Source organism: Lithobates pipiens, unplaced genomic scaffold (assembly GCF_037356315.1).
Source record: "Lithobates pipiens isolate NorthernLeopardFrog02 unplaced genomic scaffold, aLitPip1_a1.2 Scaffold_28, whole genome shotgun sequence".
Classification (NCBI taxonomy): Eukaryota; Metazoa; Chordata; class Amphibia; order Anura; family Ranidae; genus Lithobates; species Lithobates pipiens.
In genome coordinates this window covers 83,994,699-84,012,585 of record NW_027507789.1, presented here as the reverse complement: position 1 = coordinate 84,012,585, position 17,887 = coordinate 83,994,699, and the positions used below count along the sequence as shown (strand labels likewise).

At 44.3% G+C, this 17,887-nt stretch overlaps 1 protein-coding gene across 2 annotated transcripts in view; it reads left to right on the top strand.

Moving 5' to 3' along the window:
• Positions 1-17,887, top strand: part of PSMC3IP (PSMC3 interacting protein) — a 330,428-nt gene that overhangs the window by 52,260 nt on the left and 260,281 nt on the right. For both annotated transcript variants that reach the window (XM_077459441.1, XM_077459440.1), the window contains exons 3-4: positions 8,847-8,936; positions 9,039-9,150. In XM_077459441.1, coding sequence (XP_077315567.1) covers positions 8,847-8,936; positions 9,039-9,150 — 202 coding nt within the window. The remainder of the gene's footprint in view (positions 1-8,846; positions 8,937-9,038; positions 9,151-17,887) is intronic.

Below are 17,887 nucleotides of genomic sequence, written 5' to 3'. Positions count from 1 at the left end.
TTTGGTTGCAAGGAGGGTATTAGAATTAGCTGTTCTTTCCTGTAAAGAAACATATTTGGTTATTCGTGACAACAGAGTGGTGTTGCGCCCTCGTCCAGGCTTTTTACCGAAAGTAGTTTCAGGCTTTCATCTGAATGAAGATATTGTCCTGCCATAGTTTTTCCCAAAACCATGTTCCAGGGAAGAAAAGTCACTACATTGTTTTGATGTCGTGAGAGCAGTGAAAATCTATTTAAAGAAAACTGCTCAGATTCGTAAGACTGACGTCTTATTTATTCTGCCAGAGGGTCCTTAGAAAGGACAGGCAGGGTCAAAATCCACTGTCACTAAGTGGATTCAGCAAGTTATAATTCAAACTTATGATTTAAAGGGAAAGATTCCTCCTTTTTCAAGTTAAGGCATACTTTACCAGAGTGGTTGGTGCTTCTTGGGTAGTGGTCACCAGGCCTCCATGGCTCAGATCTGCAAGGCCACGACTTGGTCTTCAGTACATACATTCGCTAAATTTTATCAAGTGGATATAAGATGGAATGAGGATATCGCCTTTGGGCGGAGTGTGCTGCAGGCAGCAGTATAACGCCGCGTACACACGGGCGGATTGTCTGTCCAACTTAGTCCGCTGAACCGTGTTTCAGCGGACAAATCTGCTCGTGTGTGGGCTTCAGCAGACTTTTTCAGCGGACTGTCTGACGAACAAAGTCTTACGGAATTTCTGTAATTTTGTCCGTTCAAACTTGGTTTCAGCAGACAGTCCGCTCGTGTGTAGGCAAGTTGGACGGACTAAGTATGGCGCATGCTCAGAAAGGATTTACACGGCCGAAGGTTGCATTGCAGTGTATAGGACGTCGTTTTTCTAGTCCCGTCGTACGTGCTGTACACGTCATCACGCACGCTTTCGGACTGTCTGCTCATCGTGTGTGGTCAAGTCCGTTCATTCAAATTTTGAACGGACTGTCTGTCGGATTGTCTGACGAACTTAGTTGGGCAGACAATCCGCCCGTGTGTACGCGGCCTAAGTCCTCAGGTCTGGGGTTTGCCCTATGAGTTGTGTCCCTCCCCTCAAGTAGCATTGCTATGGGACATCCCACTAAGTAAATATTTGAAGCTCTGTGTCCTATGACGTATGATAAAGAAAATGGCATTTTTGAAACAGCTTACCTGTAAAATCCTTTTCTTGGCGTACATCATAGGACACAGAGCTCCTGCCCCTCTGATGGAGTGAAAGTATATTGCTTGGCTACAAAAACTGAGGTACTCCTGGGAGGAGGAGGGGTTGTATAGGGGGGTCAACATCACGTATTGGTTATATCAGTGTCAACACCTGAAGGTAGGCCCATAACTCACTAATTAAATACTTAGTTACATAGTTATATAGTTACATAGATAGTTACATAATTAGTAAAGTTGAATAAAGACACCAGACCATCCAGTTCAACCTGAGTGAAGTGTCCTATTTTACAGGTAAGCTGTTTTAAAAATCAATTTTTTTTAAATTTTTTGGCATGGGGTTCCCCTTAAAATCCATACCAGACCCGATGGGCCTGGTATGCATGGGGGGAGGGCAACCAACGATGTGTGTGTGTTTTTTTTTTTTTTTTCAGATTTTATTGTCTGCATGATTTTCTTACATTCAGCTGATGAGTCACCTGTTAAGGATGCGGCAGCCGGCTTCCCAACCTGCTCCTTGGCAACCAGCTATTTGTCAAGAAAATAAAATCAAATACCACCAGCAAAACCTTGGTGCTAAATGTCGCATATTTTTTTACTCTCTGGTCTATTTGTGAATTGGCTTTTTAACCCATTTTTACCGGGCCATTTTTTTCATTTTGTGGTAATTACTGCATAATAGTTTTTCTTTTATGAATTGGACTCGCATGCGATAAACGATAGTGGCTTGACTAATGGCAGCTGGTGTTTTTTTTTTCTTTGGGGGGGGGGGGGTGACAAATGAGCACCCCCCCAGGTTGGTTGGCGGTAGGCATCCCCCCCTCCCCGCAGGAGGATGATCAGGACATCAAAGCCCTACACTTACCCCATCTAGGAAGCAGGTGGGCGGGCAGCGTGTCCGACAAGCAGCAGCTTGCTTTCTTCCTCCTCCTGTGGTTCACGGCAGCTTCCGGCGTGCATCTCCCTCCAACTAGGTGTCCAATAGGATTGCCTGTCCTTTCAGCCAACCGGCCCCTCCCCCCCGGTTAAATATTGGGTAAATACCTGAGCCTAATCTTGATCAGCAGCTCTCGTGCCTTTCTCCCTCCTTATTGTCTGCTACCAAAGTTAACATTATATATATATATATATATATATATATATATATATATATATATATATATATATATATATATATATATATATATATATATATATATATATATATAATTATAGTGTCCTGCATCATAGCATCCTCTAAGTGCCAAGTAATTGAATTATATCAAATTAGAAATACAGTGCAAATCAACAGAATATATGCAAAATATGAAAAACTGATAAATTATATATCAGGATGTGCTATACGTGCCAGGTTATCTGGTTGAAATAAAAATGATAAATCCTGTGCACAACAAATTTTAAAAATATTAAGCACAAAGTGGATATATCAGATAGATAGAGATAGATATATAGATTGAATAGGAAAGGATTGACACTCATAGCTTGAATCCATAAAAAGTTAGTAGTTTACTCAATCCCAAATATAAATGTAAAAAACACACTTTCAATAGTGCAAAAAGATCAGTCATCTAAAACCAAGCATCTAAGACGCTGTGCATTCTACAGAGGAAAAATCAAAACCGTAAGTGACTTGATCGCGCTCTAAACTTGCGTGTTTCGTCATCAGATGCGGTGCCATCTTGGTGCGCCTCAGGTCATCTATATTGTGCGCTTGTTGTGCAAAACCATTGCACAGAGCAGATACTTTAAGTATGACCAGTATGTTGATTAAAAAAAAAACACATTGAGAGTTTGCAATAATTTTATTGGCTGCCCCACCAACAGGTAATTTACCTTTCCTTTTTATCCCCATCACGCCTCTTAAAAATTCCAGGTTTTTCCTTGTGGAGCATGGGACTTTTCCCCTTTTTGTCATATCACTGTGTTTGGCTGCTTAGGCACACAGGGCTGTTGCCTACAGACAAATGGCAGCAGAGTGCAGAGAAGGGAAGTATAATCAACTGGTTGGGCCACTATTGGCAACAAATTTTACTTCAGAGTAATAATCAGAACTTGTATTGCTACTTCAGTCCTATTTGGTGATGTTTCCCACTCACTTGCCCCGTTGACAGAAAGAAATGAAGATGAGTTGGGTTTTACTGGGATATGAAGGCAAAGAGCATTACAAACCTGACTGATTATCTAACTTCTCCTAAGCCACTATGAATGTCCTTTTGTTGCTGTTACAGGAAGTGAGGAATGTATTCAAAGTGGGGACCAAGAAAGAAATGAAAACCTGCTAGAGTTTCTAACCTTCCTCATTCTATCCAACGCTAATGCCACGTACACACATTCAGACTATCCGGCAGACTCTCCGCCCGTGTGCGTGCTCCGGCTGATTTTTTGTTCCCAAAAGTCTGGCGGACTTAGAAGTTTTGACTCTAAATTGTCCGCCGGACTCGGCAGTCCGGTGGACAATCCGCCCGTCTGTGCTAGTCCGCAGGACTTTTGAAATGAACGGACTTGTCCACGCGTGGAGAAAAGTCCATTAATTTTGAATGCGGCTCCAGGTAGACGGGACTAGTGAAGGAAGTCAATGTTGCCGCCTCCATCGGCGAGATTGACGCCTCGTGAGCCCCGTCACCTGGTATGGATTTAAAGGGGAAGCCCTGCGCTGAAAAAATGGCGTGGGGGTCCCGCCCAAAGTCCATATCAGACCCTTATCCGACCATGCAGCCCAGCCAGTCAGGAATACCAGGCTGCGTGCCCTCAACATGGGGGGGTGCTTTGAGGAAGGGGGCACCCTGCGCCCCCCCCCCCACCCCAAACCACCTTGTCCCCATGTTGATGAGGACAAGGGCCTCTTCCCGATAAACCTGGCTGTTCGTTTAAAAATCTGTGGAAAAGAAGTATTCCTGCGCCACGTCAGGGAAATAGAGGGAGATAGGGTACTGCTGCACACACTGAAAGTGAAATATCTGAACCCCGGGCAATAATGAGTAAGAAGGGTAGTGGTGCGCTGTACACAAGGAGGATATATCTATTGATAAAAACAGTATATAAAATTCGCAATGGGGGGGGATATCCAGTAAACAATACAGGTCTGGGTATGTCTATGTGACTAGTTTAAACCGCAACACTCATTTCTACTAATAGTCCACAACATAAATACATAAAATAGTGAAAATTCATATAAAATACAAAGTGCAACGTGCTGCGATGGCTGTGGCTGATAAAACAATAATGTTTGTTGCTATTAGTGTAAAATCTACAACATAAAACCGTGAAATAATAAAAACAAGAAAAAAGAAGAAAAAACACAATATAACATTCAAAAGTGCAGCGTGTTGCGATCCTAAAATCGCATAAAGTGCAGATGTTCTGCTGTGGTGCACATAGGCAAACCTTCAAACATAAATAATAATCAAGTGACAAAAAATATAAGTGTATCAGACAAAAAGTCAGTTTTCAGTGCAAAGTGCTGCGATTATTCTCAAAATCGCATAGGATGTGACTTCTTCAACAAGATATACGATGTGGAGCTGTTGCAATGGGAAGGGCAGTGGTGCTGGTGGAAGGGGATGTGGCCTTGGTGGTCCCGTATATACCAGTAATGGATGTCCCCTTACCTTACCGCTGTAAGGTAACAGCATATATATAGAGAGCTTTTTGGGATCCTTTAGCGGAATTTTCCCTTTAATGTGGGGTGCCCAGGTCCTGACCAATGATATGGTCCCTTTTTAAGGGGGTTTCCTCTGTGGTATTGCAGTCAGGGTTCCTCAGTGGTATGGCATATACATGGGTTTAACCACTTGCTTACTGGGCACTTAAACCCCCCTCAGTCCCAGACCAATTTTCAGCTTTCAGCGCTGATGCACTTTGAATGACAATTGCGCGGGCATACAACACTGTACCCAAATGAAATTTTTTTTTTCCCACAAATAGAGCTTTCTTTTGGTGGTATTTAGTTACAGTTCTGAGTTTTATTTTTTGTTAAACAAACAAAAAAAGATGCAAAAAAAAAAAATCAGACTAAGCCTATTTTTGGAATTTGGTGTTTACAAGTTAAAATCCATATTTTCTACTAGAAAATTACTTGGAACCCCCAAACATTATATATATATTTTAACAGAGACTCTAGAGAATAAAGCGGCGATTGTTGCATTATTTTATGTCACACGGTATTTGCGCAGCGGTGTTTTAAATGCAACTTTTTGGGAAAAGGGACACTTTCATGAATTAAAAAAAAAAAAACAGTAAAATTAGCCCAATTTTTTTACATAATGTGAAAGATAATGTTACGCCGAGTAAATAGATACCAAACATGTCACACTTTATAATTGCACGCACTTGTGGATTGGCGACAAAGTACGGTACCTAAAAATCTCAATAGGCGACGCTTTAAACATTTTTTACGGTTACCAGGTTAGCGTTAGAGGAGTTCTAGTGCTAGAATTATTGCTCTCGCTCTGACGATCGCGGCGATACCTCACATGTGTGATTTGAACACCGTTTACATACGCGGGCACGACTTCCGTATGCGTTTTTCTTTGCTTCGCGAGCTCGCGGGGACGGCGGGCGCTTTAAAAATTATTTTTTTATTTATTTTAAAATGACTAAATTGTTTAAAAAAAAAATAAAAATTGATCACTTTTATTGCTGTCACAAGGAATGTAAACATCCCTTGTGACAGTAATAGGCGGTGACAGGTACTCTTTATGGAGGGATCGGGGGTCTAAAAGACCCCCCACCCCTCCTTTAGACTTCAGTGTATTCAGATCGCCGAAAACTGCGATTCTGAATACCGGATATTTTTTTAAAACCGGCGCCATTGGCAGCCGAGTAAACGGGAAGTGACGTCATGACGTTGCTTCCGTGTTTACAATGAGGAGACTGGAACGAAGCCGATTACGGCTTCGTTCCAGTTCCTCCCCAGCGGCCGGAGGCATCGGATGGCGAATCGGTAGTCACTCTCTCGTCACGGGTCATCCCCTGATGAAGTCATGTGACCCATGACGAACACGCTTCGGGACACAGCAACCAGGAAGTGACGTAGACCGAGCCCGCAGCTCGTTTATACACTGCTTGTACAGACTGTTTGTGAGTATTTTTAAACTGTTTTAATAACAATAAACCTGTTGAAGCATCTTACACTATGGAGTATTCTTCCTCCATCTCTGCTTAAACCCATGTATATGCCATACCACTGAGGAACCCTGACTGCAATACCACAGAGGAAACCCCCTTAAAGGGACCAGATCATTGGTCAGGACCTGGGCACCCCACATTAAAGGGAAAATTCCGCTAAAGGATCCCAAAAAGCTCTCTATATATACGCTGTTACCTTACAGCGGTAAGGTAAGGGGACATCCATTACTGGTATATACGGGACCACCAAGGCCACATCCCCTTCCACCAGCACCACTGCCCTTCCCATTGCAACAGCTCCACATCGTATATCTTGTTGAAGAAGTCACATCCTATGCGATTTTGAGAATAATCGCAGCACTTTGCACTGAAAACTGACTTTTTGTCTGATACACTTATATTTTTTGTCACTTGATTATTATTTATGTTTGAAGGTTTGCCTATGTGCACCACAGCAGAACATCTGCACTTTATGCGATTTTAGGATCGCAACACGCTGCACTTTTGAATGTTATATTGTGTTTTTTCTTCTTTTTTCTTGTTTTTATTATTTCACGGTTTTATGTTGTAGATTTTACACTAATAGCAACGAACATTATTGTTTTATCAGCCACAGCGGCACATTGGAATATTTGCACTTTTATGCGACTACAGGATTGCAACACGTTGCACTTTGTATTTTATATGAATTTTCACTATTTTATGTATTTATGTTGTGGACATGAGTGTTGCTGGTTAAACTAGTCACATAGACATACCCAGACCTGTATTGTTTACTGGATATCCCCCCATTGCGAATTTTATATACTGTTTTTATCAATAGATATATCCTCCTTGTGTACAGCGCACCACTACCCTTCTTACTCACCCTGGCTGTTGGTTGTCGGGGTCTGCGGGCGGGGGCTTATCAGAATCTGGTAGCCCCCTTTTAATAAGGGGGCCCCCAGATTCCAGCCCCCCACCCTATGTGAATTGGTATGGGGGAAAAAAAGTGTACATAAAAAAAAACACAGGTTTTTAATAATAAAATACTTTATTAGACAGCTTCGGGGTCTTCTCTTCTTCCATCTTCGGGGGTCTTCTCGTGGGACTCCTCCGCTATCTTCTGCTAGCTTTTACTAGCGGAGGAGCATGGCTTTCTGCTTCGTCGCTGCCGCTGTCCGGGGGTAATTTTCCGACATTGAAGGTCTTGTCCCGCTCTTCGGTTTTTCTTGCTGGGCCTTTCTTCTTCCAGCTCTTTAACTAGCATTGGCCCAGTCTTCTGTCGCCGCCGCCTTCTGCTTCTTCTTCCTTCAGATGTTGACACGATGCTCTCTCTGGCCGTAATGCTGGGGACGCGTTGTGCGGCAACTTGTATAGGGACAGGGTGATGTCACGTGGTGACCCCACCCCTTATGATGTCACAGCCGATGGATGCTGGGAGTGTGACATCATAATGGGCGGGGTCACCAAGTGACATCACCCAGTGACCCTCGCCCCTTGTCCCTATATAAGTCACCGCACAAAGCGTCCCCAGCATTACGGTCGGAGAGAGCGTTGTCAACATCTGAAGCAGCAGAAGGCGGCGGGGCGACAGAAGACTGGGCCAACGCTAATTAAAGAGCTGGAACAAGAAAGCGGAGGCCTGGCAAAAAGAACCGCAGAGCGGGACAAGACCCCAAAGTCGGAAGAAGACCCCCGGACGGTGGCGGCGACGAAGGAGAAAGCCGGGTTCTTCCACTAGTAAAAGAACTAGCAGAAGATAGCGGAGTAGTCCGGCGAGAAGACCCCCAAAGACTTAAGAAGGGAAGAACCGGAGCTGTCTAATAAAGTGTTTTAAAAATCTGGCCAGGGTTGTCTGGAAGAGACACTTGTCCTCATCAACATGGGGACAAGGTGCTTTGGGGTGGGGGGGCCACAGTTTCCCTGATCCCCAAAGCAACCCCCCATATTGAGGGCACGCAGCCTGGTACGACTCGGGGGGGGGGGGGGGGGGCGCTCGCTCTAACCCATCCCCTTTCCTGATCGGCCGGGCTACGTGCACGGGTAATGGTCTGATATGGACTTTGGGGTGGACCCCCCACGCCGTTTTTTTCAGGATTGGGCTTTCCCTTTAAATCCATACCAGGTGAATGGGCTCGCGAGGTATCAATCTCGCTGATGGAGGCGGTGACATTGATTTCCTTCGCTAGTTCCCTCTACCTTGAGCCGCGTTCAAAGTGAACGGACTTTACTCCGTGTGTGGGCAAGTCCATTCATTTCAAAAGTCCGAAGGACTCCCGCCATAGTCCGGCAGGTTGTCCGTCGGAAATGTCTGGTCGTGTGTGGTCAGGTCCGCTCGGAAAAGTCCGGTGGACCTCCGCTGCAAAGTCCACCGTACTAAGTCCGCTGTATAGTCCGATGGTGTGTACAAGGCATAAGTATAACCAGAATCTGGGCTTCAAAAGGAACATGCTGCTTTGATTTACATGGGCAAAGGTCCATTTCAATTTATGCATGTTATCATAAATTATGGGGGACATGGTCGTGAAGAGGCAGAAACATTATGTATGTGACTGTGTGCTCTGTTTTAGGTGGTTGTTAAAGCAGTGGAACAGTTGGCTCAGCAGGACAAGATCAAGGAGAAGGTTTATGGCAAGCAGAAAATCTACTTTGCAGACCAGGTGAGGTGAAGATACAAAATGATTCCACTGCTCGAATAGTCAAGCTAATACCCTCAGGAATAAAATAATTTTTATACCTTTTTTTTTAAAATTTTAATTTAGGAGCAGTTTCCCAGTGTGAGTGACTCGGAGCTCAGAAATCTCGATGCCCAAATCTCAAAACTGTCTACCACACTACAGGGCACCCAGCAGAGCTGTAGGCAGCTAGAATCAGGTTTGTCAAGGATTTGTGCATTTTATTTTCTTCCACCGCATGCTTAGTATAGTTATGCTATGCATTCTAATAAACAGAAACCTTCCCTTTTGTATCTTGAATGTATTCATGAATACAGAACACATTGTGTATTGTAATTGTTTTGTTAAAATCTGCATTTTCTGCTATACATTACGGTAAACCCCTCAAAAGTATATATTTCTCAAAGCAGAGACCCTAGAGAATAAATGGTGGTAGTTGCAATCTTTTATGTCGCACGATATTTGTGTGGTTATTTATCACATATTTACACATTTTCAGGAACAATACACTAAAATGAATCTCTAATGTTCACTGAGGGACACAACCTCTTCTTATTCCCGAACTATAGCATTATAGTGCCACCTACAGGAGTAGGTCACTAGGCAGAAAATAAGCTTGACAACGCCTATAGGTAGTCCTAGCTGATGTAAAACCCCTTCTCCTATGCCTATAGGCACCCATTTTTTTCTGCCTAGTTTCAGGAGTAAGGACCTGGTTCCCGGCCGTTACCTTTTTGTTAGCTTTTCTCTTTTTCCCTTTTTTGCTGGCCTACAGCCCACCCACTTCAGTGGCAAGGCGGATCTGTCTGTGGAGCACTACCTGCACCTACGTGCATCAGTAAGTAGGTAAGTTGCCTGGCAGTGTCTTTTTTTTTATTTTATTGGGTCCTCTTTCTTTGTATGGAGTCTCAGGATCACACCTAATTCACTCCTGAAGGCAGCGGGTCCCTTGGGGGTCTCAGATTCCCCTTAATGCACTGATTGCGGTCCTTTGTTTCTTGGGTGGGGGTGGCATTTGGGCATAAGATGAGCAGGAAGCGTCCCCTGCCCCCTCCTGTTTATTCGGCATTGTGGGATCCATTGCCAAAGCAGACTCAATTCGTCCCGTGGAACATAATGTTGCTCTCCCCGATCCTTCTGACAGTAAGGATGATTCTTTTTACTGCCACAGCGGCGCATGAAAAGGCGCTGGGGGATGCGCTTATCACTTCGGTGCATGAGACATTATAGAGGATGCAGCAGAGGTAGCTGCGGATGTGGCTGTTCCCTTTGGTACGCAGCAGCCACCTTGTCTGGCTAAGGTGTGTCCTGCCTATTTTGACAAATTTGTCTAGGATTGGGAATGCCCAAAGCGACCCTTTGTGGTCCCTAAACACTTTTCCGTGTTTTATCCCTTTTGAGGAATTGCCTTTGAAGAATTGGGCTGCTCTGCCAGTTGTGGACCCTCCTGTTTCTAGGTTGAATAAGGCAAACATAATCCCAGTGGAGGAGTCTCCTGCTTTTAAGTATCCAGCTGCCAGAAAAGCAGAGTCTGTGGCCTTTGGCCAGTTTTAGCCACAGCCTTAGTATCCCAAAACGCTCACTGAATGGGCTAAGCTTTTGTGCCATGGCCTGGATAGTGAGCAAGTGTCTCCTGCTTATGTGTAACAGGTGGATCAGTTGGTCCAGGGGCTGCAGTTTGTGTGTGATGCATCTTTGAATACGGCTTTGCTTTTCAAGCTATCTGCCTCGATGGTCCTGCTTCGGCTCGTACTGTGGCTCCAATGGTGGTCTACGGGCCAATTGTCCATGAAGGCTGTCTCCAATTTGCCTTTCCAAGCTGACCATCTGTTTGGTGCTACCATGGATTACATCAGTAAGAATCTCAAGGGGAACCTGGTGTATTATAATCACTTACCCGCACACTCTGCTGGACTGGTAAGTAGAGGCCCTCTCCCTTCCTTTTCTGGATGCAGTGTGGGGCGTGGGTACTCTCTGGGGTGGTCGGAAAGGCAGCCTTGCCCCTCTCAATGGTCAGAGGGTGTGGGGTGGTCCCTGGAATTCATAGAGCATGCGTGGGTGACCTTTGATCTTTGTAGCCTCTGGTGGTTTGGTGGTGAGTCCCTTCTGGGGGATCTGTCTCTCTGCTGTTCTGGGCCCAAATTGGGCTCCGCCGCTGGTTCCTCATTGCTGCAGATCCAGGTGACGTATCACCTGATTCTTCAGATGGTCCTCCGCCTTTGCACAGTAGAAGGCGCTAGATGTCGTTCTCATCGATGCTGTTGGGGGAGGCGCTTAAAATGAAGGATTCAGTGGGAATGTTGTAGTGAATGTGTGGTATAAAATTTTAATGATAAATATGGGAAATATTTGATTCATTAAAAAGGGTCTTCGCAAATGGTAAACTATTAATAAAATGGTGGTGGTGTCTGAATTATAAATATAGTTAATACAGTGCTTCCAGCGGATTACAGCACTTAATAAATTATAATGATATGTATTCTGTTCAGACACTCACAACAAACGATTTTTTTAGACCCCTCTGTAATTGGGCAAATGTTTATCAAACCAATTAAAACCATTATTAGCAGATAAAAACACAGCAAATTTTACAAAATTCCTACTAAATATATAAGCTTAATCTGTATTAAGTTATTAACAAATATTTTTACCTTTTTAAATTGTCCCTTTTTGCGAAATGTAAAAATTTAACGTACACAAACATGTAAATATCCAAATGTTTCTCAAAATCTGAAGGTTTTCATTTTTCCCTTACAGTTTTCTGAATTTGTGAAAGATTCCCAAAACGGTATATTTGCTGAAAGCATAGGACTTCTAGAATAAAAGGAAGGTGCTACAGATTTTTTTTTTAGACCCTGCGTTATTTGCGTAAATGTTTATCAAACCAATATATTTGCGAAAAGAACCCTAAAACCATTTTTGGCAGATAAAAATGCAGGTCATTTTACAAAATTCCTGCTAAATCCTTCCTACATATAAAAGCTTAACCTATATGATGTTAATAAATAACAAAAATGTGTACATTTTTAAATTGGGCCTTTTTGCGAAATGGTGAATTTCTAACGTACCCAAAAATTTCTCAAAAAATCTGGAGGTTTTCATTTTTCACTTACAGCTTTCAGAATTTGAAAAGATTCATCAACCTAGACATTATCTAAAAGTACATGACCTGTAGAATAGAAAAAGTGCTACAGATTTTTTTGGGCCCTGCAATAATTGTGCAAATGTTCATCATATCGCTAGCTTCACAAAAAATACACTAAAATTATTATTTTTGCACATAAACACAACGTAACTTAAAAATTTCCTGCTAAATTAGTACTAAAGCATCATTCAAATGTGGCATACTAAAGTGTACGCCCATGGAGGGCCATGTTTACCAGCACAGGGATGCACAGGTGTTATATATATATATATATATATATATATATATATATATATATATATATATATATATATATATATATATATATATATATATATATATATATATATAGATTTATTTTATTATAACTGAGTCGCGGGGTGATGGTACCTGTTCCGGACTCTAACGTTTCCAGGGGTTCTACTTAAACCTGTTTGTAGTCCCCAAAACTTTCTCCCCCCTGAAAGCCCTCAATTAATTTGTAAAAGTACAGAGATTATCAAATTCCCTCATCCCCCCCGTCTTCTGGGGAGAGCTCTGATTCAGACTCTGGTCCCACTGTGGCAGGAGGCCCCTGTTCTGATGTTTAAGGACGTGGACCAGAACCATTCAGACAGAGGAAGACTCCACGTCTGGTTTAGGGCAGGAGAAAGCGCTAGTAGGAGCACTTATCACAGCGGTTCGGGATTCCTTAAAAATAGAAGGATACGGCGGGGGGCATCTGCAGAACTGTTGGTCCCCTTTGGGTCCCACAAGCTGGCCTTCACTGCTAAGGTGTTTCCGTATTTAACTTATTTTGATAAGTTTATTTACAAGGAGTGGGGAAGCCCACAGCGGGGCCCACAGCGGGCCTTTTCAGTCCCGAGACTAATGGCAGTGTGTTACCCCTTTGAGGAGAGTTTCCTGCAAAATGGACATCTTCCCCCCAGTTGACCCCTGGTATCTTGGTTAAATAAGGTAACCATGATTCCGGTGGAAGGGTCCCGTGCTTTCACGGAACCTGCCAACAGAAGGGGCCAAGGCGTTTGCCGGTCCATGTTTACAGTGGTGGGGTCAGCATTGCGGCCGGTGTTAGCCACGGCCCTGGTGTCACAAACGCTTACTGAATGGGATAAGTTGTTGCACCATGAGTTGGGGAAGGAACAGTTTTCCCCAGTCTGCATGGAACTGGCAGACCAGTTGGTGCAGAGCCTTAAGCGTGTCTGTGATGCGGCCCTGGATATGGCCCTTTTGCTTTCTAGAGCCTCAGTATCAGTACTGGTGCTGCATCGCTTGATTTGGATTAAATGCTTGTCTGTGGACCAGGCATCTAAGAAAGTGCTGGCAGATTTGACTTTCCAAGGTGAGAGGCTATTTGGAGCCTCGCTGGGTGACATTAAGAATGTTACTGGGGGAAAGCGTAGTTTGCTCCCACAGTCCAGAAAGGGTAAGGAGCCACACCATAGGCAGGGGTCCTCCTTTTCCTCTCAGAAGCGGCTTTTTCATTCGCCCGGGTCAGCAGGTAAGCGTTCCCATTCTGACAAGGTGCCTGTTGAGGTCCCTGGTTTCAAAAGATACCTGGGCGGACGCGTTGGTGGCTCCATGGGGGTATTATCGGCTGATTTATGCCTTTCTCCCGCTCAGACTCCTCCCTCGTCTGCTACGCAGAGTGGAGGCCGAGGGGATTCCAGCGATTCTGATTGCCCAGTTGGCCACGACGTCCCTGGTACGCCAACATAGTATGAATGGTGGCGGATGTTCCTTGGTGTCGGCCAATGCGGGGAGGACCTGCCGTCGCAAGGTCCGATACTTCATCCTGCTTTACCGTTGCTGGTTTTAACAGCATGGCTGAAAGCCAGGTGCTGAGGGACTGAGGAATGTTGGCTTCGGTGATTTCCACTATGCTGAGCGTGCAGAAGTCTGCTTCCCAGAAGATTTTTCATTGCACGTGGAAGGCCTACATCTCCATGTGTGAGGAGATTGGGTGGCGCCCGTGTACATATTCAGTTTCCAGGATCCTGCTGTTTTTACAGCAAAGAGTGGATCAGAAACTTGCATTGAGCACCATTAAGGTGTAGATATCAGCTTTATTCCGCGACCGTTGTCGACTCACTCATTGGTGCATACGTTTGTTCAGGGGGTTCAGCATGTGGACCCTCCGGTATGACCGCCACTGCCCCTGTGGGATTTGACTCTGGTGCTCTCAGTGCTTCAGAAACCACCGCTTAAAAACATTAGGGAGATCCCCTTATCGACACTCTCTCAGAAAGTAGTCTTTCTAGTAGCTATTACATCTGCAAGGTGGGTTTCTGAGTTGGTGGCCTTGTTATGCAAGTCTCCCTACCTGGTACTTAACAAGGACACTCTCTTTGGATGTGGTCCAAGCTCTGCGGGTGTATCTGTCTGCTATGGCTCCTTTCCGGAGGTCGCACTCTGTATCGGTCGCTGGTCCGAAGTAAAGCCTGGCGGTCTAGTCGGCCACCATTTCTCGGTAGATCAGACAGATTGCGGTTCAGGCTTACGCCATATGGGGGCGGGCACCTCCCTTTCCTGTCATGGCACATTTTACCAGGGCAATTGGTGCCTCCTGGGCTTTCTGACATCAGGCGTCCGTTGCCCAAGTGTGTAAGGTGACGACCTGGTCATCCATTCACACTTTCACCAAATTTTACAAGGTTGATGTGGGCGCATCTTCGGATGCATGCTTCGGCCGCAGGGTTTTGCAGGTGGCCGTTTTGAGGTTGCAACTCCTCTGTGGAGGGGTTCTTTTTGTTATGGGTGGAGTTTATTTGATTTGTTCCCACCCCGCGTTTTTGACGCTGCTTGGGGACATCCCTAAGGTCAATATTTAAGTGCTGTGTCCATCAATGAATGAAAGAAAAAAATAGGATTGTTGTACTCACCGTAAAATCCTTTTCTCTGAAGTTCATTGACGGACACAGCACCCACCCCTCCTATTTATGTTTGTACTGCTTTTTGACGAACTGAGCTGCTGGAAGCAGAGTGAGATGTTGTAGCCAGTAGGACTGCCCCTGGGCAGGGCTGTATTGTGTTTTTTTAATGTGTTCTGCCTAGTCTTCTCCTGAAGGTGGCGATATAACCCGAAGGTCAAGATTTAAGTGTTTGTCAATGAACATCGGAGAAAAGGATTTTACGGTGAGTACAAAAGTCCTATTTTTTTTTTTTTTTTTAACACAAAGTTGTCAATTCATAAGATATTTCTAACACATAGCATGTATATAGCAAAAATGACACCCCAGAATACATTCTGCTACTCTTAAGTATGACGATACCACCTGTGTGAGACTTTTACACAGCCTGGCCACATACAGGCGCCCACCTTTTGGCGTTCTAGGAGCATAAATTACACATCTCATTTCATTCCTACCTATCACACTTTTGAAGGTCCTTGAGCACCAGCTCAGTGGAATTACCCACAAAATGACCCCATTTTGGAAAGCAAACACCCCAACGTATATTCTATGAGGCATAAGCTTAAAATAGGTACTCGGGTACTCTGAGCTGCAGATAGGTACTCTGATGGGCTGGTGACTGGTATTTGGGTACTCTGAAGGGCAGTGACAGGTATGCAGTACTCATATGGACTGTGACAGGTAGTCATATGGACTGCTTGACAGGTACTCAGATGGACTGTGACAGGTACTCGGGTACTCTGATGGCCTGGTGACAGGTACTCTGATGGGCTACAGATAGGTACTCTGGGCTGGTGCCTTGTTTTCGGGTACTCTAAAGGGCGGTGACAGGTACTCAGGTACTCATACTTACATAGTAGGTGAGGTTGAAAAAAGACACAAGTCCATCAAGTCCAACCTATGTGTGTGATATGTCAGTATTACATTGTATCCCTGTATGTTGCCGTCATTCAGGTGCTTATCTAATAGTTTCTTGAAACTATCAATGCCCCTCGCTGAGACCACCACCTGTGGAAGAGAATTCCACATTCTTGCCACTCTTACAGTAAAGAACCCTCTGCATAGTTTAAGGTTAAACCTCTTTTCTTATAATGAGTGGCCACGAGTCTTGTTAAACTCCCTTTTGCGAAAAAGTTTTAAACCCTATTGTGGGGTCACCAGTATTGTATTTGTATATTAAAATTCTTTCCCCTCTCAAGTGTCTCTTCTCCAGAGAGAATACGTTCAGTACTTGCAACCTTTCCTCATAACTAATATCCTCCAGACCCTTTATCAGCTTTGTTGCCCTTCTTTGTACTCTCTCCATTTCCAGTACATCCTTCCTGAGGACTGGTGCCCAGAACTGGACCACCATATTCCAGGTGCGGCCGGACCAGAGTGTTGTCAAGCAGGAGAATTATCGTTTTATCTCTGGAGTTGATCCCATTTTTAATGCATGCCAATATTCTGTTTGCTTTGTTGGCAGCAGCTTGGCATTGCATGCCATTCCTGAGCCTATCATCTATTACAGGGATATGCAATTAGCGGACCTCCAGCTGTTGCAAAATTACAAGTCCCATCATGCCTCTGCCTCTGGGTGTCATGCTTGTGACTGTCAGTCTTGCTATGCCTCATGGGACTTGTAACAGCTGGAGGTCCGCTAATTGCATATCCCTGATCTATTGGGCCCCTTAGGTCCTTTTCTATCCTAGAGTCCACCAGAGGTTCTCCCCCCACTGTATAGATTGCATTCCTATTTTTTCCACCGAAATGCTTTTTCTAAAAATTTTCTACTTTGAACCTCATTTGTCATGTAGTTGCCCACGCCATTAATTGGTTCAGATCTTTTTGCAAGGTTTCCACATCCTGCAGAGAATTTATTGCCCTGCTTAGCTTAGTATCGTCTGCAAATAGAGATTGAACTGTTTACCCCATCCTCCAGGTCGTTTATGAACAAACTAAATAGGATTGGTCCCAGCACAGAACCCTGGGGGACCCCACTACCCACCCCTGACCATTCCGAATACTCCCCATTTATCACCACCTTCTGAACTAGCCAATTAACCTACCTGTATGTCTTTGGATTGTGGGAGGAAACCCATGTAGGCTCAGGGAGAACATGCAAACTACAGGCAGGTAGTGTCATGGTTGAACCAGCGACCCTTCTTACTGCTAGGTGAGAGCGCTAACTACTACACCACTGTGCCGCCCCTAACCTCCTCATAGGTTAGTAGATAGGTAGGCTGTAAAATTACCTGTTTTTCTGTGTTCTTACCTACACTTGGAAAGAGGGGAGAAAAGATTGAAAAGGGAGGAAGGAGGAGAGCCAGGTGAGGAAGATGTGAAGTATTTTTTGTTACCTCTATGTTTTGCTGAACAGTGGGGAAGCCTGGAAGGTGTGTGACTAAGTGGCTAAATTGCCCCTACTAAATCACGTGTAAGAGCACAAATTGTTACCCCCTGTTCCTCCCCCACAGCAATGTCTGCAAAGGCAGCAGGGAAATCTGCAACAAAACCCCCACAGAGGGGGACACCAGCCGTGACTCAGACAGTGATAGGAGAGGTAGAACGAACTCCCTCTAGTAAAGACATCATGGATGCTATTAAAATAAGCAGAACAACAAACAAAATTTATGCATTAGCAGTGGATGTAAATCTAATGAGACATGAGTTTGATAGAATACAGCAAAGGACTACAGAAATACAAACTTGTGTCTCTAAACTAGAGGATGAATTAAAAGCAGATAACAGAGAATGGCATTTATTGAGAAAATAAATCAAAGTGCTACAGTATAGGGCAATTGACACAAAGTCATCTGAGGAGAAATAATGTTCGTATTGTGGGTTTACCAGAGCTTGTGGAGGGAGACAACCCAATAAAATGTTCAGAGAAATTAATA